General features: G+C 43.2%; 1 protein-coding gene across 1 annotated transcript; it reads right to left on the reverse strand.

Annotated features, from left to right (window-relative positions):
* Positions 1 to 24,033, reverse strand: trhr2 (thyrotropin releasing hormone receptor 2). Its single transcript, XM_020455624.2, has 3 exons — positions 23,648 to 24,033; positions 19,152 to 19,575; positions 1 to 864 (listed from the first exon to the last, which is right to left on the reverse strand). The coding sequence occupies exons 1-3, from the start codon at positions 24,031 to 24,033 to the stop codon at positions 271 to 273; spliced, it is 1,404 nt and encodes a 467-aa protein (XP_020311213.1). The 3' UTR covers positions 1 to 270.
* Positions 24,034 to 25,359: the final 1,326 nt, after the last annotated feature.

The raw sequence follows: 25,359 nt of genomic DNA on the forward strand, positions 1-25,359 counted from the left end.
TTAATGGATTACTTTTCCATTCTAATGCATCCTGCAATACCATAAAGCAGGGGTTCTTAAACTTTTTCAGCTCGAAACCCAAATGAGAAATTGACCGTCCTCATGTTACTCAAATCATCCTTCAACAACTCAAATTAAAAGAAGAATTACTGTATATACCTAGATGTATAATGCCCAGGACCCACTTTGGGCTTGATATGTTACCACATTTTTTGGGGATTGGCGAACGAAGAATACTCACTTACTCATGTTAAAACAAGCTTGCTTTATCTACAGCACTGTGTGATTAATTCCTGCCTCACTCATCTCAGGTTGCCCAGGTGTGGCTTTGATCTCAGTTTGCCCAGATGTGGAGTTGGTCTCAGATTGCCCAGGTGTGGAGTTGGTCTCAGATTGCCCAGGTGTGGAGTTGATCTCACCAAAGCTTGTGTCTTTCCTCTCTTCCTTCAGGTGATGCAGATCCTTCCTCTCTTGGGCTGAGGAGGTGTCTTTGCTCTGCCACTCTGTCACTGTGTCAGTGCAGGTCACTCTCCTTGCCCCCTGTTTGGTCTCGTTGCTAGTCTGTTGGGAGGTGCGTGGGTCCCTGGCCATGCTGTAGCCGGTCTGGTTCATGGAGAGTGTACAGTGAGCCTCCAGCCTCTGGCACTGGGAGAGCCCGCGGAATGCTGAACGGAACTTCTGAGACATCAGGTTGTACACTACAGGGTTGATGGCACTGTTGGCATACATACAAATCCGACAGAACAGTACAAACCAGGCGTCCAGGTAAGGTGTGTCAACGAAGGAGTTAATAAGGACCAAGGTCCGGTAGGGCATCCACAGTAAGGCGAACAGGATCACCACCACTGACAGCATCTTGGTGACCTGTGGGAGAGACAGGAGAGGTGAGACCAGGGAAGACGTGTTGCAGTATCATTATAACACAATTTGGTATTTATCTGTGTGAGGCTTGGTTTAAGCAAACAAACACACTTTGGCCCCTCTCAGCCAGAGTGGATTGGGTCTAAGAGGCCCCAGTTGCCCTGAGTGACTTAGGGAGAACAGAGCTAGGCACATCCTCAAATAAATCAGAGAGAGAGTACTGTATGATCACTCAGCCCCTGGCTTTGTGACCATGGTGACGGCACACAGGCAGACATTCCAGAACCCCGGTGAGACAGATGGAAAGAACCACCGTAACCACCACTCATTAACCTTATCACTTCCAAACAATGGCACAGGCTTTCTTTTATCCCCTGCTCACCTTTCTGTCTGTATGAATTTTAAACATGTGTTGTTGAAGCATGGACACCTTTTTTTAGTCTTCCTACGTTTGATCATGGCAACACAAAAGAGGCAGGTTGACATTTATTGGGATAAGTCTTGTCCTTGTGTCAGAACTGAGCGATTTCCGCTAGATGGGCCAGCTCCAAAGTCAAAATTGGTTATTATTGTAAAAATGTATGTAAATAATAATGAGCTTTTTGGTCTTAATTTAAGGTTAGGGTTATGCATTTGGGTTAGCAGTGTGGTTAAGGTTAAGTTTAAAATCAGATTTTATGACTTTGCTGCTGTGCCAGCTAGTGACCACACTGCAGAGCTGCCTCCAGAACAAAAACGGTAACCTGCACAAAAGAGGGGCAGTTGATAAACCTATCATACATGACCTATTTAAGCTTAATGCTATTCGAGATCAAGTACGCTTGTTAAACAGCAGTCATTGACAGCAATCCTGGTTGAAATAAAGAAATTCATGATACAACAAAGTGTTTAATTGAGGCGAGAGAAGTAGGGAGGTGGAAGCTTTAATTTTCCAATGGTGAGATGATGACACTTAACGCATCACCAGTAGAGGGATTATCAACATGAAGCCAAAAACAAAACAGACAGCTTCAGGTTTGCATTAGGTTGAATACAGAACTCCAGTTTACCTTTGGATACACTACAATGATAATCACTGGTCTAGCTAATAGTGCAGAAAGAGTCACCCTTTGCAGCATCCTTTCTTATTAGGTACATTGGGAGATTGTCGTCAAAAATCATATACTTATACTACGGCCTCGATGCAATCAGATCGAGCGTTAACCTGAGTTAGCTGACAACCGCATGTTTTGGTGCTCTTGGAGGTGTATGAGCTAACAAATCAGTGAGCGGCTGCGTGTGTCAAAAACCACTCCCTTCCTATTATCCTTACCACGTTAGAAGTTCAAAAGGGCAATATAAAGTGTAGGCTCTATTAAGTATAGAAATAATGACAGTGTTGTGTTAATTTCGATGGAGGTATTTATAGCCTATCAGTCTAATCGAGGTGTAGACAATATAACGTGTAATGTGGTTGCATGAACTTACGTGGTTGCATGGGATTTGAAGGATATAAAGTTGGGTGTAGTTTTGTTCCAAACAATGTCAATGTCCGTCATTTGTGGATTTGACAGCTCTATGTCATGGTTCCACTGTCCACAGAGGGCAGCAGAGGCCACCCTAGAGACATTAACGACACTCAGGTGTGTCCTATTTACTCATTATGATTTCCCTGTTGAAACAAGTGTGTTTTCTATTATCCTTTGCTGAACCTTGAATTGTGTGGAATGTGCATTTGTCTCCTGAGCGAGTTTGAGACTTAGTGTTTGTTGTTTTCCCAGTGTTACTGTGATCCTTCCATTACCATTTCTAAGTAAAGTACTATGTTATCTTTAACCACTGATTCCTCATCTGGTCTCTTCACCTCACCATGTCACAGCAAGCTTACAGCACCTGGGGTTCCCAAGCAGTCTCCCAACCAAGTACTAACCAGGCACAACCCTGCTTAGCTTCCGAAATCACACGAGACACTTATGGCCATACCAGCCTGAATATGCCAGATCTCGGCATATTCATGCAATTCCAGTCTTGTTACATGACTGAAGACATTAGCAGAATATAATTTTTTTATACCACCATTATTCTGAGCTAATAGTCGGCGGTCCAATTAATAGACCTACTCTATTTAATGACAATAATATAATAATTTAGATAAAATCACCAATGTCTCTAGTAAAGGAATTTTGTAGCCTATGTGAGACCTCGTATGAGCCTAAGCATTGTAGCCTACTTTCAAAACGTACCCTTACACCGCAGACAGAGCCCCGACAGGGGGAGGTTCCACTAAGCTGACATATGGAATTGTTTTAAGATGGTCATACCATGGATCATTTAGAATTTTAGGACACCTGTAGGTATCAATAAAAAATATATATAAAGTTGAAGTCGGAAGTTTACATACACTTAGGTTGGAGTCATTAAAACATGTTTTCAACCACTCCACAAATTTCTTGTTAACAAACTATCATTTTGGCAAGTCGGTTAGGACATCTACTTTGTGCATGACACAAGTCATTTTTCCAACAATTGTTTACAGACAGATTATTTCACATATAATTCACTGTATCATAATTCCAGTGGGTCAGAAGTTTACATACACTAAGTTGACTGTGCCTTTAAACAGCTTGGAAAATTCCAGAAATGTATGTAATGGCTTTAGAAGCTTCTGATAGGCTAATTGACATCATTTGAATCAATTGGAGGTGTACCTGTGGATGTATTTCAAGGCCTACATTCAAACACAGTGCCTCTTTGCTTGACATCATGTACAAATCAAAAGAAATCAGACAGAAAAATGTGTAGACCTCCACAAGTCAGGTTAATCCTTGGGAGCAATTTCCAAATGCCTGAAGGTACCACATTCATCTGTACATACAATAGTACCCAAGTCTAAACACCATGGGACCACGCAGCCTTCATACCACTCAGGAAGGAGAAGCGTTCTGTCTCCTTGAGATGAATGTACTTTGGTGCGGAAAGTGCAAATCAATCCCAGAACAACAGCAAAGGACCTTGTGTTGATGCTGGAGGAAACAGGTACAAGAGTATCTATATTCACAGTAAAACGAGTCCTATATTGACATAACCTGAAAGGACGCTCAGCAAGGAAGAAGCCACTGCTCCAAAACCGCCATAAAAATGCCAGACTACGGTTTGCAACTGCACATGGGGACAAAGATCGTACTTTTTGGAGAAATGTCCTCCTTGATGAAACAAAAATAGCTGTCTGGCCATAATCACCATTGTTATGTTTGGAGGAAAAAGGGGGATGCTTGCAAGCTGAAGAACACCATCCCAACTGTGAAGCACGGGGGTGGCAGCATCATGTTGTGGTGGTGATTTGCTGCAGGAGGGACTGGTGCACTTCCCAAAATAGATGGCAGCATGAGGAAGGGAAATTATGTGGATATATTGAAGCAACATCTCAAGACATCAGTCAGGAAGTTAAAGCTTGGTCGCAAATGGGTCTTACAAATGGACAATGACCCCAAGCATACTTCCAAAGTTGTGGCAAAATGGCTTAAGGACAACAAAGCCAAGGTTTTGGAGAGGCCATCACAAAGCCCTGACCTCAATCCCATAGACAGAACTGAAAAAGTGTGTGCGAGCAAGGAGGCCTAAAAAAGCTGACTCAGTTACCCCAGCTCTGTCAGGAGGAATGGGCCAAAATTCACCCAACTTATTGTGAGAAACTTGTGGAAGGCTACCCGAAACGTTTGGCCCAATTAATCAATTTAAAGGCAAAGGCAAATACTAATTGAGTGTATGTAAACTTCTGACCCACTGGGAATGTGATGAAAGAAAGAAATCCTTCTCTCTACTATTATTCTGGCATTTCACATTCTTAAAATAAAGTGGTGATCCTAACTGACCTAAAACAGGAACTTTTACTTGGATTAAATGTCAGGAATTGTGAAAAACTGAGTTTAAATGTATTTGGCTAATGTGTATGTAAACTTCCGACTTCAACTGTATATTGGATGAAACTTTGAATTAAGACTTAATGCTATTAGCCCAGAGAAATGATTTTAATAATGTTTTGTACACTCAGTGTATAAGGATATATGTTTTACTGTGGATTGACCCGGATACCTTTGACACTGAAATGCTCTATTCACTTTCATTCATGTTTCTGCCCCGTACTCGGTTACCTAAAGACGAGGCTTGAGTCATAGTGCAATTCAACCTACATGTAGGCCTATGTGTTCGTGAGAGTCTCAGCTTTTTGAATGGTGGGGTCATATTAGTTGCTATCCCAAAGCATTTGGTTTTTCGGGATGTCACCTGGTCTGACAAGCACAGATGTAGCTCTGTCACCTTCCACCGCAGGTACAGAAGCAGGTTGATGTTTATTGTCATGAACCTTGACCTGGAGGCAGAACTGAGCTCCAAACTTGGCTATTATCATAAAAATGAATGAAAACAAACATTTGCTTTTTGGTCTAAATTTAAGGTTAGGGTTAGGCCTTAGGGTTATCAGTGTGGTTAAGGTTTGGGTTAAATCAGATTTATGACTTTGTGGCTGTTCCAACTAGTGACCCCTCTGCAGAGCTGCCTCCAGTACATGAGTTATGACAATAAATGCCAATATGTGTTGCGGAAGGCCGACATGTAACGTTTATTTAACTAGGCAAGTCAGCTAAAACAAATTCTTATTTACAATGACAGCCTACCCCAGCCAAATCTGGACACGGCAGGGCCAATTGTGCACCGACCTATGGGACTCCCAATCCCAGCTGGATGTGATGCAGCCTGGATTCAAACCAGGGACTGCAGTGATGCCTCTTGCACTGAGATGCAGTGCCTTAGACCGCTGCGCCACCCGGGAGCCCAGATTGAAATGCTGTGGATTGAGATGCAGCCCATGCAAGAATATAGAAACCTCTAACATAAACAGAGATTTTGATGGGGATTTTTTATTATCCTCATCCTCATTATCCCCGTGGGCGCACACATCGACTCTAGTTAAACACCTTTTTAACAGAAGGTGAATAGCTCAACTGATAGCAACATAGGACTATTACTTCCCAAGCAAAGTATTTTTTATGTTTTTCTCAACTATAGATCTTCGTAGCTCAGCCTCTGAATTTCATAGAGACAAGCTAAAGATATCCCAATATGCATCGGAGTCAGTGGAGGCTGCTGAGGGGATGACGGCTCATAATAATGGATGGAACTGAGCCAATGGAATGGCATCAACAACATGTAATCCATGTGTTTGATGTATTTGATACAATTACACTTATTACTCTTCATCCATTACCATCAGCCTGTCCTCACCAATTAAGGTGTCACCAACCTCCTGTGATCGGAGTTGCATCTTTCTTGTGCATTTTGCAGCTAATTTCTAGCGTAAAGTATTGCGGAGGAAAGCGTCATTATAGATTGCTTTATACAATCAGAATCCGGTTTCGTTTTTCAAAAATGTAAGCTAACAAACAGGGGTTTGCTTTTTGCCATTTTCTTTAACAGAAATAGACTATGGCATACCCTCACATTCAAGCACTGGTTTTAACTTAACACATCAAGCTCTTCATGGACACAGAGGTATTTAAAGAGTGGTGACACTATTGGAGGAGTTGGCTGACAAATCTGTGGACAGTCCATAATTTAGTCTGTTAAACAGGTAGGCCTACCTCTTATTGATTGCGCTGCGGCTGCCGCTTCATGTTTCAGCACCACAAAGCTGTCATGCAGTTACTCTAATCTGGTTTATTGTGAGGTCAATACCGCTGATAAAAAGCCTCATCATGCCTCACCTTTGGAGAGGCAAATATCAAAGATGCGACGAACATAAGCCAGGAGCCGACAGCGGCAACTCATGTGGGGACTTTGGCATAGGCTAGTGTATAAGGAAAGTACCAAAATACCTTGACAGGGGAGTCACTTTGTTGCAAGCAAGTTTGCTTTAACACTCAGGTGCATGTAATCTCCCAGTAGTAGCTTTTTAAGAAATCCGTTAGTAAAGCGTAGCACAGCACTACATTCTGCCTGTTGGTTGCAATTCACCCCCTCAGTATTGTGTGCTTGTTGTTTAACCATTGATACATTAAATAGCCAAAAGTATGCGGACACCTGCTCGTCGAACATTTCATTCCAAAATCATGAGCATTAATATGGAGTTGATCCCCCCCCCTTTGCTGCTACAGAATAACATCCTCCACTATTCTGGGAAGGCTTTCCACTAGATGTTGGAAAATTACTGCGGGGACTTGCTTCCATTCAGCCACAAGAGTATTAGTGAGGTCGGACACTGATGTTGGGCGATTAGGCCTGGCTCGCAGTCGGCATTCAAATGAATTCCAAAGGTGTTCGATGTGGTTGAGGTCGGGGCTAGAATGTCTACCAATGGCATGTCCATCTTTTTGTGAGAAATTACACTGGCCGCTCAAAACATTTATAAAGAATTTATAACGTATAAATATCCCACACTTTAGATGAGGACACATAAAACGACTTAACTAATGGTAAGTAAATGGTTTATAAGGACCTGAACATCTTATGAGTGATGTTATTAATCATTATTAAATACTTTAAAAGTTGTTTATAAATGCGTGAATAACTAGATTACTATCATGATAAATAATTGACAAATTCATTATAAATGCTTTAGCACATGGTGTTATTATAAAGTGCAACTGATGATTATAGTCTCAGTTCTCCAACAGATACTCTTTGCCCTTTTATTCATTGGAAGTCTGAAGTATACTCCTGTATACTTTTGAATGACTGGGCTAGATTCTATCAGATCCACGCCAGCCGACATCCGCAAAGCAGTTTTGGCGGTGTCAGAGGTGGAACTGCGTTAGAGTGTCATGGTTCTACCTGTCACCAGAGGGCAGCAGAGAACATCCAAGAGACATTAACAACACTCAGGTGTGTCCTTTTTACTCATTATGATTTCCCTGTTAAAAGAGGTGTGTTTTCTGTTGTCCTTTGCTGAAGCTTGAATTGTGTTCCTTGTGCGTTTGTCTCCTGGGGGCGTTTGAGACTTAGAAGTAGTAAGCCTGTATTTCATTCAAGTGTTTCCCCTAAAATGGCAAAATAATACGGCCTAATATACAGTGGGGCAAAAAAGTATTTAGTCAGCCACCAATTGTGCAAGTTACCTCACTTAAAAAGATGAGAGAGGCCTATAATTTTCATCATAGGTACACTTCAACTATGACAGACAAAATGAGGGAAAAAAATCCAGAAAATCACATTGTAGGAATTTTAATGAATTTATTTGCCAATTATGGTGGAAAATAAGTATTTGGTCAATAACAAAAGTTAATCTCAATACTTTGTTATATACCCTTTGTTGGCAATGACAGAGGTCAAACGTTTTCTGTAAGTGTTCACAAGGTTTTCACACACTGTTGCTGGTATTTTGTCCCATTCCTCCATGCAGATCTCCTCTAGAGCAGTGATGTTTTGGGGCTGTTGCTGGGCAACATGGACTTTCAACTCCCTCCAAATATTTTCTATTTGAGATCTGGAGACTGGCTAGGCCACTCCAGGACCTTGAAATGCTTCTTACGAAGCCACTCCTTCGTTGCCCGGGCGGTGTGTTTGGGATCATTGTCATGCTGAAAGACCTAGCCACGTTTCATCTTCAATGCCCTTGCTGGTGGAAGGAGGTTTTCACTCAAAATCTCATGATACATGGCCCCATTCATTCTTTCCTTTACACGGATCAGTCGTCCTGGTCCCTTTGCAAAAAAACAGCCCCAAAGCATGATGTTTCCACCCACATGCTTCACAGTAGGTATGGTGTTCTTTGGATGTAACTCAGCATTCTTTGTCCTCCAAACACGACGAGTTGAGTTTTTACCAAAAAGTTATATTTTGGTTTCATCTGACCATATGACATTCTCCCAATCTTCTTCTGGATCATCCAAATGCTCTCTAGCAAACTTCAGATGGGCCTGGACATGTACTGGCTTAAGCAGGGGGACACGTCTGGCACTGCAGGATTTGAGTCCCTGGCGGCGTAGTGTGTTACTGATGGTAGGCTTTGTTACTTTGGTCCCAGCTCTCTGCAGGTCATTCACTAGGTCCCCCTGTGTGGTTCTGGGATTTTTGCTCACCGTTCTTGTGATCATTTTGACCCTACGGGGTGAGATCTTGCGTGGAGCCCCAGATCGAGGGAGATTATCAGTGGTCTTGTATGTCTTCCATTTCCTAATAATTGCTCCCACAGTTGATTTCTTCAAACCAAGCTGCTTACCTATTGCAGATTCAGTCTTCCCAGCCTGGTGCAGGTCTACCATTTTGTTTCTGGTGTCCTTTGACAGCTCTTTGGTCTTGGCCATAGTGGAGTTTGGAGTGTGAGTGTTTGAGGTTGTGGACAGGTGTCTTTTATACTGTTAACAAGTTCAAACAGGTGCCATTAATACAGGTAACGAGTGGAGGACAGAGGAGCCCCTTAAAGAAGAAGACCTTTGAAGCTGAGCTAATCCTACTCTGTCTGTGTCTGATCTGTGTAAACGTTTTGACCCAACCCCCTGGTCTGCTACAACAAGTGGTGGAGACATGACACGGAAGCTCTATTAGACTCTGGAAGTCTGGTTACCCTCGTAACCATGAGCCTGCTGAACCAGGAGACTGAATGTGGTAGGGAGATGTCCATTTCCTCTGTTCAAGGGGACACAAAGCGGTAACCAACCGTATGGGCCAACATCGTGATGCCACAAGGGAAATGCAAGATGATGGTGGGTGCAGTACCAGAGTTGCCGGTACCTCTCCTAGTGGGACGAGATTGTCCACTGTTCGTGGCCCTGTGGGGGCACGAACTGAGGAAGAAGGTACGAGCAGTCTGGAGACGAGAGCGAGGATGACCCATCTCCTGTGCGGCCCGGAAGCAAACAGTTGACCAACCTGTATCTACGGGTCTGGAGTCGGAGTCAGGGGGTGCCGGAACCCGACCCTCCTGGGGAACCACGGGAGTAAGAGCTCAGCTTCCCTCTCCTCGATTTCGAGGGGCCAGTCGAGACACCCTCTGGGGGCCAACTGTGGGGACAATTTGGGACGGCCCAGTGGGAGGACACTAACTTGAAAGTCGCCGCAGCCCAAGTGATAGCAGGAAATGGACAGCTACTTCCGGGGGTGAGTGACTGGCGATACTCCCATTTCCAAATCAAGAATAACCTTTTGTATCAGGTGTCAAGCCAACAGGAGGAACTTCGAGAGGTATTGCTGCTACCCCAATGGTACGTGGGAACTGTTCTTCAGCTGGCCCACACCCACCTGTTGGGGTGCACCTGGGAATGGTGATGACCCGGGAACAGATCGCCACCCTGTTCCACTGGCTCGGGATGAGGAGGGCCGTGGAAGACTACTGTCGCAGCTTCCGGAGTGTCAAATGACTGCCCCAAAGGCACACTTCCGAAACCCACTGGTCCCCCCTACCGATCATCGAGGTGCCCTTTGAACGCATTGACATGGACATAGTGGGACCCCTGGTAAAAACAGCACGAGGACACCGGTACATCCTGGTAATCGTAGACTATGCCACCCGGTATCCCGAGGCCATTCCCTTACAGGCGGTGGTGTCCAAAGGAATCGCCCGGGATTCAGCCAGTTACCTTCAGACGAGTCCCGTGAAACTTGTGGGGGTCATAGAGCAAACAGAGAACACCATCGTATTTGTGATAATTTGTGATAATCTCCCCTTTCCATAGTGTGGTATTAAAAGTTTGTACGCTACAGACAGAAGTTGACACATCGGCGGTAACAACTTCTTGGGAGTCGTGGAGCAAAACAGAAAATAGTATTGTGTTCATGAGAGTCTCTTCTTTCCATAGAGTGGTCATAGTAGTTTGTAGGCCAAACATTTTGGATGCTACAGACATTTTGATGAGAAGACTGATTTTCGGGATGTCTCATGGTCTGACGAACATCATCTGTAGCTTGACCACCTTCCACCGCAGATGAGGGAGTCTGACAAAGGCGGATACGGTGGATTGCAAAAAAAACTGGTATCTCTAGCTTAAATTGGCGAATTTTGATTGCCATTTTGGAATACATTACTTAGATTGAAGCACAAGCTTTAAGGCTCAGACTTAAAGCTTGTCAATAGACTCATAAAACTCAGACGCACAGGTAGTGTTGGCAAACATTTGCCTGTCAACAGTACTTAGCACCACTGAACAAAGTGTTGGCAATCAATCTCTTTTGTGTTCAAACCGCAAAAACCTTGGAAGTCGTCAGCCACTCAACCTTGTTAAAATACTCCAAACTAGAAGGTGGCAGTAGCCACCATCCCATAGCATACTTTGCATATGAAGTGTGACTGGCTCATCAGTGGATGTATGGAGGTGCCCACTTTTTTGGGGGGCTCCCCTATGTATGGGTTTGTTTGGCTCAAAGTCAAGTTGTTGGCCACTAACGAGAATTGTGATTCTATTAGGAGAATCAATAGGTATGTTGCTACCGGGACGGCACGCAGCAGGTATTGTTTTTGTTCTAGCAAGAGAAGGATCAACCTCCCACTGTGATGAGTACCTATTGGCAGTGAGATTCTTGTTGTGTTTCATGCATCACACTAAAATGGCATTATCTAAATTTTTACAATTTCACAGTATTATTTCAACCTCATAATATAATATATATACTGTATGTAAACAACATGACCCAAATTATGTGGGCACCTGCTCGCCGAACATATCATTCCAAACTCATGGGCATTAATATGAAGCTGGTCCCCCCCTTTGCTGCTTTAACAGCCTGGCTCGCAGTTTGTGTTCCAATTCATCCCAAAGGTGAAAGATAGGGTTAAGGTCAGGGCACTGTGCAGGCCAGTCAAGTTCTTCCACACCGATCTCGACAAACCATGGACCTCACTTTGTGCATGGGGGAATTGTCATGCTGAAACAGGAAAGGGCCTTCCTGAAACTGTTGCAACAAAGTTGGAAGCACAGAATTGTCTAGAATGACATTGCATGCTGTAGCTAAGATTTCCCTTCACTGGAACTAAGGGACCTAGCCCAAACCATAAAAAGCAGCCCCAGAACATTATTCCTCCTCCACCAAACTTTACAGTTGTCACTATGCATTCGGGCAGGTAGCGTTCTCCTGGCATCCACCAAACCCAGATTCGTCGTCGGACTGCCAGATGGTGAAGCATGATTCATCATTCCAGAGAATGCATTTCCACTTCCACTGAGTCCAATGGTGGTGAGCTTTACACCACTCCAACTGATGCTTGGCATTGCGCATGGTGATCTTAGGCTTGTGTGTGGCTGCTCGGCCATGGAAACCCATTTCATTGAAGCTTCAGATGAAAAGTTATTGTGCTGACGTTGCTTCCAGAGGCAGTTTTGAACTCGTTATTGAGTGTTGCAACTGAGGACAGAAGATTTATATGCACTACACGCTTCAGCACTCTGGTGTCCATTTCTGTGAGCTTGTGTGGCCTACCAATTCACAACTGAGCCATTGTTGCTCCTAGACGTTTCCACTTCACAATAACAGCACTAACAGTTGACCGGGGAAACTCTAAATCAAATCAAATTCTATTGGTCACATACACATGGTTAACATATGTTATTGCAAGTGTAGCGAAATCCTTGTGCTTCTAGTTCAGACACTGCAGTAATATCTAACAATTCTACAACAAATACCTAATACACACAAATCTAAGTAAAGGAATGGAATAAGAATATATAAATATATGGATGAGCAATGACAGAGCGGCATAAACTAAGATGCAATAGATAGTATAGAATACAGTATATACATATGAGATGAGTAATGCAAGATATGTAAACGTTATTAAAGTGACATTATTAAAGTGGCCAATCATTTCAAGTCTGTATGTAGGCAGCAGCCTGTCTGGGCTAGTTTAACAGTCTGATGGCCATGAGATAGAAGCTGTCTCTCGGTCCCAGCGTTGATGCACCTGTACTGAACTCGCCTTCTGGATGGTAGTGGGGTGAACAGTGGCTCGGGTGGTTGTTGACCTTGATGATCTTTTTGGCCTTCCTGTGATATCGGGTGCTGTAGGTGTCCTGGAGGGCGGGTAGTTTACCCCCGGTGATGCATTTTGCAGAACGCACCACCCTCTGGAGATCCCTGCCATTGTGGACAGTGCAGTTGCCGTACCAGGCGATGATATGCTCTCAATTGTACATCTGGAAAAGTTTGTGGGGGTTATAGGTGACAAGCCAAATTTGTTCAGCCTCCTGAGGTTGAAGAGGCACTGTTGCACCTTCTTCAACACACTGTCTGTGTGGGTGGACCATTTCAGTTTGTCTGTGATGTGTATGCCGAGGAACTTAAAACTTTCCACCTCTCCACTGCTGTCCCGTTGATGTGGATGGGGGGGTGCACCCTCTGCTGTTTCCTGAAGTCCACGATCATCTCCTTTCTTTTTTTGACGTTGAGTGAGAGGTTATTTTCCTGACACCACACTCCGTGAGCCCTCACCTCCTCCCTGTAGGCTGTCTCGCCATTGTTGGTAATCAAGCCTACTACTGTTGTGTTGTCTGCAAACTTGATGATTGAGTTGGAGGCGTGCATGGCCATGCAGTCATGTGTGAACACGGAATACAGGAGGGGGCTGAGCACGCACCCTTGTGGGGCCCCAGTGTTGAGGATCAGCGAAGTGGAGTTGTTGTTTCCTACCTTCACCAACTGGGGGTGGCCCAATTGCTCAGGGAGGGGTTGAGACCCAGGGCCTCAAGCTTAATGATGAACTTGAAGGGTGCTATGTTGAATGCTGAGATATAGTCAATGAATAGCATTCTTACATAGGTATTCCTCTTTTCCAGATGGGATAGGGCAGAGTGCATTGTGATGGCAATTGCATTGTCTGTAAACCGATTGGGGGGGTAAGCAAATTGGAGTGGGTCTAGGGTAGCAAGTAGGGTGGAGGTGATATGATCTTTGACTAGTCTCTCAAAACACTTCATTTCGCAACAAAGCATCCTTCACTCATGCTGCCAAACGTACCCTTGTAAAACTGACTATCCTACCGATCATTGACTTCGGCGATGTCATTTACAAAATAGCCTCAAACAATCTACTCAGCAAATTGGATGTAGTCTATCACAGTGCCATCCATTTTGTCACCAAATCCCATATACTACCGACCAATGCGATGTGTATGCTCTCGTTGGCTGGCCCTCACTTCCTACTTGTCACCAAACCCACTGGCTCCAGGTCATCTATAAGTCTTTGCTAGTTAAAGCCCCACCTTATCTTAGCTCACTGGTCAGCATAGCAGCACCCACCCGTAGCACATGCTCCAGCAGGTATATTTCACTGGTTATCCCCAAAGCCAACACCTCCTTTGGCCGCCTTTCCTTACAGTTCTCTGCTGCCAATGACTGGAACAAATTGCAAAAATCACTGAAGCTGGAGCCTTATATTTCCCTCACTGAGTTTAAGCATCAGCTGTCAGAGCAGCTTCCCGATCATTGCACCTGTACACAGCCCATCTGTAAATAGCCCACCCAACTACCTCATCCCCATATTATTATTATTTATTTTTTGCTCCTTTGCACCGCAGTATCTCTACTTGTACATTCATCTTCTATACATCTATAACCCCAGTGTTTAATTGCTAAATTGTAATTATTTTGCCACTATGGCCTATTTATTGCCTTATCTCCCTAATCTCACTACACTTGAACACACTGTATATAGATTTTTCTATTGTGTTATATCCCATGTGTAACTCTGTGCTGTTTGTGTCACACTGCTTTGCTTTATCTTGGCCAGGTTGCAGTTGTAAATGAGAACTTGTTCTCAACTGGCCTGCCTGGTTAAATAAAGGTGAATTAAAAATAAACGGTCATTTTGCTTTCTTGGGTACAGGAACAATGGTGGACATCTTGAAGCAGCTGGGGACAGCAGACTGGGATAGGGAGAGATTGAAAATGTCCGTGTACATACCAGCCAGTTGGCCCTGTCCGGGGGTGTCCTCGGATGGGTCCACAGTGTCTCCTGACCCCTCCTGTCTCAGCCTCCAGTATTTATGCTGCAGTAGTTTATGTGTCGGGGGGCTTTGTTATATCTGGAGTACTTCTCCTGTCCTATTCGGTGTCCTGTGTGAATCTAAGTGTGCGTTCTCTAATTCTCTCCTTCTCTCTTTCTTTCTCTCTCTCGGAGGACCTGAGCCCTAGGACCATGCCCCAGGATTACCTGACATGATGAATCCTTGCTGTCCCCAGTCCACCTGGCCGTGCTGCTGCTCCAGTTTCAACTGTTCTGCCTTCTTATTATTCGAACATGCTGATCACTTATGAACATTTGAACATCTTGGCCATGTTCTGTTATAATCTCCACCCGGCACAGCCAGAAGAGGACTGGCCACCCCACATATGCTCTCTCTAATTCTCTCTTTTTTCTCTCTCTCTCTGAGGACCTGAGCCCTAGGACCATGCCCCAGGACTACCTGACATGATGACTCCTTGCTGTCCCCAGTCCATCTGACCGTGCTGCTGCTCCAGTTTCAACTGTTCTGCCTTATTATTATTTGACCATGCTGGTCATTTATGAACATTTGAACATCTTGGCCATGTTCTGTTATAATCTCCACCCGGCACAGCCAGAAGAGGACTGGCCACCCCACATAGCCTGATTCTCTCTAGGTTTCTTCCTAGGTTTTGGCCTTTCTAGGGAGTTTTTCCTAGCCACCGTGCTTCTACACCTGCATTGCTTGCTGTTTGGGGTTTTAGGCTGGGTTTCTGTACAGCACTTTGAGATATCAGCTGATGGACGAAGGGCTATATAAATACATTTGATTTGATTTGATTTGAGTCTACCCGGGCTCTGAGGACGCGGCTAGGGATTCCGTCTGGGCCGGCAGCCTTGCGAGTGTTAACACGGAGAAGTAGAGCCCACAGTCCTTGGAAGCGGGCCATGTCGGTGGCACTGTATTATCTTCAAAGGGGGCAAAGAAGGTGTTTAGTTTGTCTGGAATCAAGATGTCGGTGTCCGTGACGTGGCTGGCTTCCTTATGTAGTCCGTGATTGTCTCTAGACCCTGTCACATACATCTTGTGTCTGAGCTGTTGAATTGCGACACCACTTTGTCTCTGTGCTCACATTTTGCTTGTTTGATTGCCTTGCAGAGGGAATAACTATACTCTTTGTATTCGCCATATTCCCAGTCATCTTTCCATGGTTAAATGTGGTGGCTTTGCGTGAATGCCGCCATCTATCAATGGTTTCTGGTTTGGGCAGGTTTTAGTAGTCACAGTGGGTACACCATCTCATATACACTTCCTTATAAAAACTCACTCAGCGAATAACGGAAGTTAGAGTAACAGTGGTCCAGTGTTTTTCCAGCGCGAGTGCTACAGTCGATATGCTGATAGAATTTAAGTAGCCTTGTTCTCAAATTTGCTTTGTTAAAATCCCCAGCTACAATAAATGGAGACTCAGGATATATGGTTTCCAGTTTGCATAAAGTCCAGTGAAGTTCCTTGAGGGCCGTTGTGGTATCGGCTTGAAGGGGGAAATACACGGCTGTGACAATAATCTAAGAGAATTCTCTTGGGTGATAATATGGTCTGCATTTGATTGTGAGCAATTCTAGGTCAGGTGGACAAAATAACATGAGTTCCTGTATGTTGTTACAATTACACCATGCGTCGTTTATTCCTGTCGGCTTGATGTTTATTCCTGTCGACGTGACGCACTGACAATCCAGTGGCTGCATTGACTATGACAGCATATCCCGAGAGAGGATATGCATGTTTCCGTGAAACAGAGTATGTTATAATCTCTGATGTCTCTTTGGAAAGCAACCCTTGCCCCGATTTTGTCGAACTTGTTATCTAGAGACCGGACATTAGCGAGTAATATACTCGGAAGTGGTGGTTGGTGTGCACGACTCCGAAGTCTGACCAGAAGGCCGCTCTGTCTCCATCTTCTCCGCGCTGTTGTTTTGGGTCGGCCTCTGGAATCAGTTGAAATGCCCTGGGTGGTGCGGACAAAGGATGCGCTTCGGGAAAGTCGTATTCCTGGTCGTAGTGTAAATTGTCAATTGACATCGCGCTGATATTCAATAGTTATTTCCGGCTGTATGTAATAACACTTAAGATTTTCATCAATGTAAGATTTTCTGTCAATGTAAGAAATAATACATAAAGAAAACACAAATTAGCTGGAAAACTTTGTTTTATCTATTTTCCAGCAATTCTACGCATTTTGTCATGGGGCGGCTAGAAATCTAGCAGGGCATAAACGTGACAAACTGACTTGTTGGAAAGGTGGCATCCTATGATGGTGTCACGTTTGTTGGGGATTAATCAGAATTAGTTGGGTAACATAGATACGATGTTTTATTTTCATGATATGCTTATGAGTTATTTCTCATAAGAATGTATTTTGTTGTACTATAGTGGTGGCCATTTGCAATTATCTGTTCTCTGTCAAGACTAAGTTGCTTGGGCCGCAGAGAGGGGAGAGGTCAAGGTGTCATCATGTGTAAACATATCTTTTAAACCATGTGAAGGGATGATTGATGGGGAACCAATTATCTTTTGGCTCCACTGTGTCTGTGTGCCAGTCACTCCCTACGTTTCCCATCGGGGAGAGGAGGATGGCAGTGTCTGGAACCATTCTATGTTCCCTCTCTCGTTGCCCTATCTGACCTAGAAGCTCACTTTCCTCTCCGTGAGCTTGTCCAGAATTGGTTGTATTTAGGATTGGGTATCTAAAATGACAATTTGATATATATTATTGGGTGGGGGTAATGTCTTGGTACCATTTTGTACCAAGGACGAGATAAGAGCATTGTTTAGGAGACTTTAGGAGATATTCCTCTCTGAAGTAATGTCTTTCTTTGTGTAAGTTCCTAAGACCTGTGGTTTGTCATGTCGTCTAGGGGAGGGGGATCTTTGCTATAAAGGATCCCAGTATGTTGAGCACTCTCAACTTTTCATTAGAGATACTGAACTGTTCAAAGTCAAAATGCTATTGCAAAAGCTTAATTATTATTAAAGGTGAAGATTAAGCATAACTCTGACTGGTGTGTGATTTGCTCTCTCATCATTTGGTAATTAAGGAAATTTCCACTACACTTTGAAAGTCACTAAGCTCTTCAGTAAGGCCATTTTACTGTCAATATTTGACTATGGTGATCGCACTGCTCTGGGCCAGATTTTATACACCTGTCAGCAACGGGTATGGCTGAAATAGCCAAATCCACAAAATTTTGAAGGCGTGTCCACATACTTTTGTATATATAAATACACGTTTTTGACTGCACTGGGCCTTTAAAATTAACATGAGCCAGTGAGATACCAGAGCCTAATGCTAAGACTAACATATTGTATGTATTGTAATCTTTTTCTAATGGTTGAATGAATGAGTGGTGTATCCGGTCTGAACCAAGTATATTATATTTCAAAACACAAAAAAATGTATCTCATGATTTTTGCATTGGATGGTGCCCACATTGATCATGCCAATTATAAATATCTGGGCATCTGAATTGATGAATGATATCTGAGTGAGAGTGACAAAATAAATGGGGGCCCCCTGGAGGTCAGGGCCCCTGGGCATGTGCCCTGCATGCCCGGTTGGTATTCGGCCATAATTACTACAAGTTTAGATAGCTGGCTAGACTAATTTAGCAACACCATTTTTTTTTATCAATTGATCGAATTCTTGTTCTAGGTCATTGACAGAAACTCTGGTAATCAACATGGAAATGACTATAGACAACTTTTCAGAACCACTACCGGGTGAAGAATTTGTTTTTGAATAATTGAAACTCAAAGTGTTTATGATCTACTATTTTGAACAAAATAATGAGAAAGGAGACAGTAGAGGACACTGACACACTACAAATCAAAAAATTGTTGGCTGACATGGCAAATTGAGTGGGGCAAAATATTTTGTATCAGAAAACAGGCTAGACTTCTTTAAAGTCTTGTAAATCGATCCATTGCACAAACTTCCACCGTACCTTCATTGTTAACATACAAATGTCCGAGCTGCCAGACCCGGTCTCAGGGATGGCTAGCACTGGGGATCCCTTCGATCTCCACTGAGTTACTGTAGGTCAATCTGCTTTTAGTTTTTTGCACCTTACTTGTGGAATAATCTCCAAAGCTCTCTGAAACTGAAGGATTTGGTGCCTCTAGGGCCATTCAGACAGCTGATTGAGGACCCTTTTACTAAAGAATGTGTTTTTCTATGATTGAATTGTGTCTCTCTGTTTTGCTTTTTTTAGTGTGATTTGTATATTCTTTGTAATTACAAGGCTCCTCTGTGGAAGACAATTTGGTCTCAGTAAGCTATGACTCTCTGTCAAAATAATGGTTACATAAAATAAAATAAAGGGTGCTCCATATTCGTTGACACACGCACCTGTTTCCTGGAGAAGAGCACACTCTTCGGGCGGCCCTGACGACCCCCTTTTCCTTCGTCTGCTGGTTCCTTGCAGCTCCTGCGGAGTGTGGTGGCGCCAGCAGAGACTGTACCCGCGTCGGGCCGGTTGGGGAGTTGGTTGAGGTACAGGACGCGGGCAATGAGGCCGTACAGGACTATGGCCAGGAGCAGAGGGATCACGTAGAAGATGGCAAAGTCAATGAGGTAAATGGGGAGGTAGAGGTCACGGGACACCTTGTAGCCACACTGGATGGTGCTGTCCTTCATTACCTGGATGTCCACCAGGAAGAACCACAGCATGCAGTAGACACAGGTGAACACCCACACCCCTGCTATGATCCGCTTGGCCCGGGACAACGTACACACTGTCTGGGCCCTCATTGGGTGGCAGATAGCAATGTACCTGGAAATGGAGAAGAACAAATAATAGACTCTTCGGCATGTTGTTCTACAGAGACGTTTATACAGTAAATTATTCAGATATTTTTTTGTATACAGTGCATTAGGAAAACATTCAAACCCCTTGGCACTTTTTCCAAATGTTGTTATGTTACGGTCTTATTCTAAAATTTATTAAATAAAAATGTTTCCTCATCAATCTCCACACAATACCCGATAATGACAAAGCCAAAATAAGTTTTTAGACATTTTTGCAAATGTATAAAAATTTGAAAACAGAAATACCTTATTTACATACAGTTTGGACACACCTACTCATTCAAGGGTTTATCTTTATTTGTACTATTGTCTACATTGTAGAATAATAGTGAAGACATCAAAACTACGAAATAACACATATGGAAACATGTAGTAACAAAAAAAGTGTTAAACAAATCAAAATATATTTTATATTTGAGATTCATCAAAGTAGCCACTCTATGCCTTGATGACAGCTTTACACACTCTTGACATGAACCTGTTAGTGATCTCTTCGCGCGCCAATCCCTTTAGCGGGATCGATTTGACAACATCCAGTGAAATTGCAGTGCGCCAAATTCAAACTACAGAAATATCAATATTCAAGATTCACGAAAATATAAGTGTAATGCATCAAAATAAATATTAACTTCTTGTTAATCCAGCCGCAGTGTCCGATTTCAAAAAGGCTTTAAGGCGAAAGCAGACCATGCGATTATCTGAGGTCAGCGCCCCGCATACAAACACATGAAAATAATTTTCAACCAGGCAGGTGGCGACACAAAAGTCAGAAATAACGATATAATAAATGCCTTACCTTTGAAGATCTTCTTCTGTTGGCACTCCAAAATGTCCCAGAAATGGTCCTTTTGTTCGATAATGTCCTTCTTTATATCCCCACAATGTCCATTTATTTGGCACGTTTGATTCAGAAATACATCGGTTCCAACTCGCCCAACATGACTACTAAGTATCTAATAAGTTACCTGTAAACTTGGTCCAAACATTTCAAACAACGTTCCTAATCCAAACTCAGGTATCCTAAAACATAAATAAATGATACAATTTAAGAAGGGATAAACTGTTTCCAATACCGAATAAAAACAAAGTGAAGCGTGAAGCGTTCCAGTTCACGCGCACCAAACAGTAGAGTCCACATGGAGTGACACTTACAAGTGACACTTGTTATACTCACAGACATTATTTTAACGGTTCCAGTTCACGCGCACCAAACAGTAGAGTCCACATGGAGTGACACTTACAAGTGACACTTGTTATACTCACAGACATTATTTTAACGGTTTTAGAAACTTTAGAGTGTATTATATCCAAGTCTACCAATTATATGCGTATCCTAGCTTCTGGGCCTGAGTAACAGGCAGTTTACTTTAGGCACGCTTTTCATCCGGAAGTGAAAATACTGCCCCGCTGGTTGAGACAGACACCTGGAATGCATTTCAATTAACAGGTGTGCCTTGTTAAAAGTTCATTTGTGGAATTTCATTCCTTCTTAATGCGTTTGAGCCAATCAGTTGTGTTGTGACAGGGTCGGGGTGGTATACAGAAGATAGTACTATTTGGTAAAAAACCAAGACTATATTATGGCAAGAACAGCTCAAATAAGCAAAGGGAAATTACAGTCCATCATTACTTTAAAACATGAAGATCAGGCAATCAGGAACATTTCAAGAACTTTGAAAGTTTCTTCAAGTGCAGTCGCAAAAACCATCAAGCGCTATGATGAAACTGGCTCTCATGAGGACCGCTACAGGAAATAAAGACCCAGAGTTACCTCTCCTGCAGAGGATAAGTTCATTAGAGTTACCAGCCTCAGAAATTGCAACCTGAAATAAATGCTTCACAGAGTTTAATTAACAGACACATCTCAACATCAACTGTTCAGAGGAGAATCAGGCCTTTATGGTCGAATTAGGCTTTTATTGCTGCAAAGAAACCACTACTAAAGGACACCAATAAGAAGAAGAAACTTGCTTGGGCCAAGAAACACGAGCAATAGACATTAGACCCGTGGAAATCTGTCCTTTGGTCTGATGAGTCCGAATATGAGATTTTTGGTTCCACCCGTCTTCTCTTTGTGAGAAGCAGAGTAGGTGAACGGATGATCTCCACATGTGTGGTTCACACCATGAAGCATGGAGGAGGAGGTGTGATGGTGTGGGGCTGCTTTGCTGGTGACATTGTCTGTGATTTATTTCGAATTTAAGGCACACTTAACCAGCATGGATACCACAGCATTCTGCAGCAATATGGCATCCCATCTGGCTTGCACTTAGTGGGACTATCATTTGTTTATCACCAGGAAACAGGAAAATGCCAACAAGTGCTCAGCATATGTGGGTACTCCTTAAAGACTGTTGGAAAAGCATTAAAGGTAAAGCTGGTGGAGAGAATGCTGAGAGTATGCAAAGCTGTCATCAAGTCAGAGAGTGGCTACTTGGAATAATCAAAAATCTAAAATATATTTTCATTTGTTTAAGACTTTTTGGTTACTACATAATTCCATATGTGTTATTCCATACAATGTAGAAAATAGTAAAAATAAAGAAGGACCCTTGATTGAGTAGGTGTGTCCAAACTTTTGACTGGTACTGCTACAGACCCTTTTACTATGACATTCGAAATTGAGCTCAGGTGTATCCTGTTTCCATTGATCATCCTTGAGATGTTTCTACAATTTGATTGGAGACCACATGTGGTAAATTCAGTTGATTGGACATGATTTGGAAAGTCACACACCTGTCTATGTAAGGTCCTACAGTTGACAGTGCATGTCAGAGCAAACACCAAGACATGAGGTCAAAATAATTTTCTGTAGAGCTCCAAGACAGGATTGTTTTGAGGTACAGATCTGGGAAGGGTAACAAAAAATGTCTGTAGCATTGAAGGTCCCCAAGAACACAGTGGCCTCCATCATTGTTAAACAGAAGAGGTTTGGAACCACCAAGACTCTTCCGAGAGCTGGCCGCCTGGCTAAATTGAGCAATCGGGGGAGAAGGGCCTTGGTCAGGGAGGTGGCCAAGAACCTGATGGTCACTCTGACAGAGCTCCAGAGTTCCTCTGTGGAGATGGGAGTACCTTCCAGAAGGACAAACATCTCTGCAGCACTCCACCAATCAAGCCTTTATCGTAGAGTGGCTAGACGGAAGCCACTCTTCAGTAAAAGGCACAACAGCCTACTTTGTCAAAAGGCATCTAAAAGACTTTCAGACCATGAGAAACAAGATTATCTGTTCTGATGAAACCAAGATTGAAGTATTTATCCTGAATGCCAAGCGTCACATCTAGAGGAAACCTGGCACCTTCACTACGGTGAAGCATGGTGGTGGCAGCATCATGCTGTGGGGATGTTTTTCAGCGACAGGGACTGAGAGACTAGTTAGGATTGATGAACGGAGCAAAATACAAAGAGATCCTTAATGAAAACCTGCTTCAGAGCACTCAGGACTTCAGACTGGGGTGAAGGTTCACCTTCCAACAGGGCAACGACCATAAGCACACAGCCAAGACAATGCAGGAGTGGCTTCGGGACAAGTCTTTGAATGTCCTTGAGTGACCCAGCCAGAGCCCGGACTTGAACCCCGTCGAACATCTCTGGATTGACCTGAAAATAACGGTGTAGCGACACTCCCCATCCAACCTGGAGTACGGATCTGCAGAGAAGAATGGGAGAAACTCCACAAATACAGGTGTGCCAAGATTGTAGCATCATACTCAAGAAGACTTGAGGCTGTAACCGCTGCCAAAGGTTCTTCATTAAAGTACTGAGTGAAGGGTCTGAATACTTATGTAAATGTGATATTTCCGTTTTTTACATTTTGTATAAATTAGCATACATTTCTAAAACCCTTTTTTTTCATTATGGGTTATTATGTGTAGACTGACGAGGGGAAAATAACTATTTAATCCATTGTAGAATGAGGCTATAATGTAACAACAATTGGAAAAAGTCAAGGGGTCTGAATACTTTCTGAATGCACCGTATATGGCTGGTACTTGATGATGTGTAAATGGGGTACAGTAGTTGAGGTGTCACTTACCTCTCCACAGTGAAGGCTGTAATGGAGCAGGAGGACACATTGATGCCAAGATACTGAAGGTAGGTGATACCAAGGCAGCCAGCATGCCCAAACACCCAGGTGCCCATCAGGCTGTCTGACACATTAGGCAGACCAGCGGCCACCAGCACGGTCAGGTCCGCTATGGCCAGGCTGACCAGGTAGCAGTTGGTGGGCGTACGCATGTGTCGCGTGGTGAGGACCACCAGAACCACCATGATATTACCCACAATGCCAAGTCCACAGACCAGCAGAACCAGGAACACTGCCACAGTCTTGTACTCCAGAGACTGAGATATGGGGTCCCCTGGGCCCACCAAGGAAATGTTGGTTGGGGTGTCCATCCTTGAGCTTACATTTTCTGTCATGATTGCAGGTAGTGAGCTTGTTTCTATTTGAGTAAGACAGAGAGAGTGAATGACACATGAACTGATACGCGTGGGAATGTAGGAATAAGTGTCCCTGTATGTGTTCTGTACTTGTTGCTAATGATAGTAATCCCTTTTAATGGTTTACTATGTTCCGTCTGTCTTTCAACCTATTGATATATTTTGTTTGTTTCTCCTCTTCAAAGCCTCAAAGTCTTGTAGGGATCTACTTCGACTTCAATAATCAAATTAGCACGTTGAAGCTAATTTTCCTCTGCCTTTAGCCCTTTTAAACAAATGAGCATTCCATTGATCCGCCTGAAAATAGAAAAATAATTGTAGTTAATTGGAAGAATACTACTACTAAGGTATCTACCTTTGGAAAGACATGCATTGCTGGACATGGTAGTTTGCTGTTTGTTTGAATGTCGACATTAGGAGTCAAACAATCGGCTCGACATATGGTGGTTAAACAACACGTTATAAACCATCTTTAAAGAACACCTGCTAGGTGTATATTCTCTGCACTGAACATTACTAACAGGGAAACATGATAAGCTACCACAGAGAATTATTAAAATGAGACATTTTAGTTCTGCCCAGCACTAGCTCAGCATAAGAAATTCCTAAAAAGCATGCCAGCGCTTTCCAGACACATTCCCAAAAGGATTCATGTCTAAATAACATACCGTATGTTTACTTGAAGACCACATAAAGCATATAAATATTAAATAGAATATTATTAACCTTAAGGAAAACAGGTTTAAAAGCTTAATGAGTGGGTGAAGTACAATAGAAGCGTCTATTCTCATATATTCAACACAATATCAATCCAATTCAACAAAAACATCAATATAATTTACACAAATATCAATCCAATAACCTCCTCTCATTCCAGAGAATGAGTGTTTCAAATCTGCTTTAGGCTTAGTCAGAGTGCACATTGAGTGAAAGCCATCCAGACATCTGTTGCTCTTCTCAGTCTCCTTCACTTGTAATTCAAATCCGGGTTTTCTCTCCGGAGGGCTATCTTTAATAAATGGAGGTGGAAATTAAAAGTAATCTAACTGAAGCCCACCATCAATCAGACCCCCCCCCCCCCCCCCCCCACACGTCTCACAGTTCTACATTTTCAAATAAAGTAAAACAAAATTGTATTTGTCACATGCGCTGAATACAATGGGTGTAGACTTTACTGTGGAATGCCTTCTTATGAGCCCTTCCAAACGATGCAGAGTTAAAAGGCAGATATGTACATTAAAGCAGGGTAAATTGACGAGACATAGATAATAAAACAAGTATAAAGAACAGGGTAGAAGCAGCATA

Source organism: Oncorhynchus kisutch, linkage group LG22 (genome assembly GCF_002021735.2).
Source record: "Oncorhynchus kisutch isolate 150728-3 linkage group LG22, Okis_V2, whole genome shotgun sequence".
Classification (NCBI taxonomy): domain Eukaryota; kingdom Metazoa; phylum Chordata; class Actinopteri; order Salmoniformes; family Salmonidae; genus Oncorhynchus; species Oncorhynchus kisutch.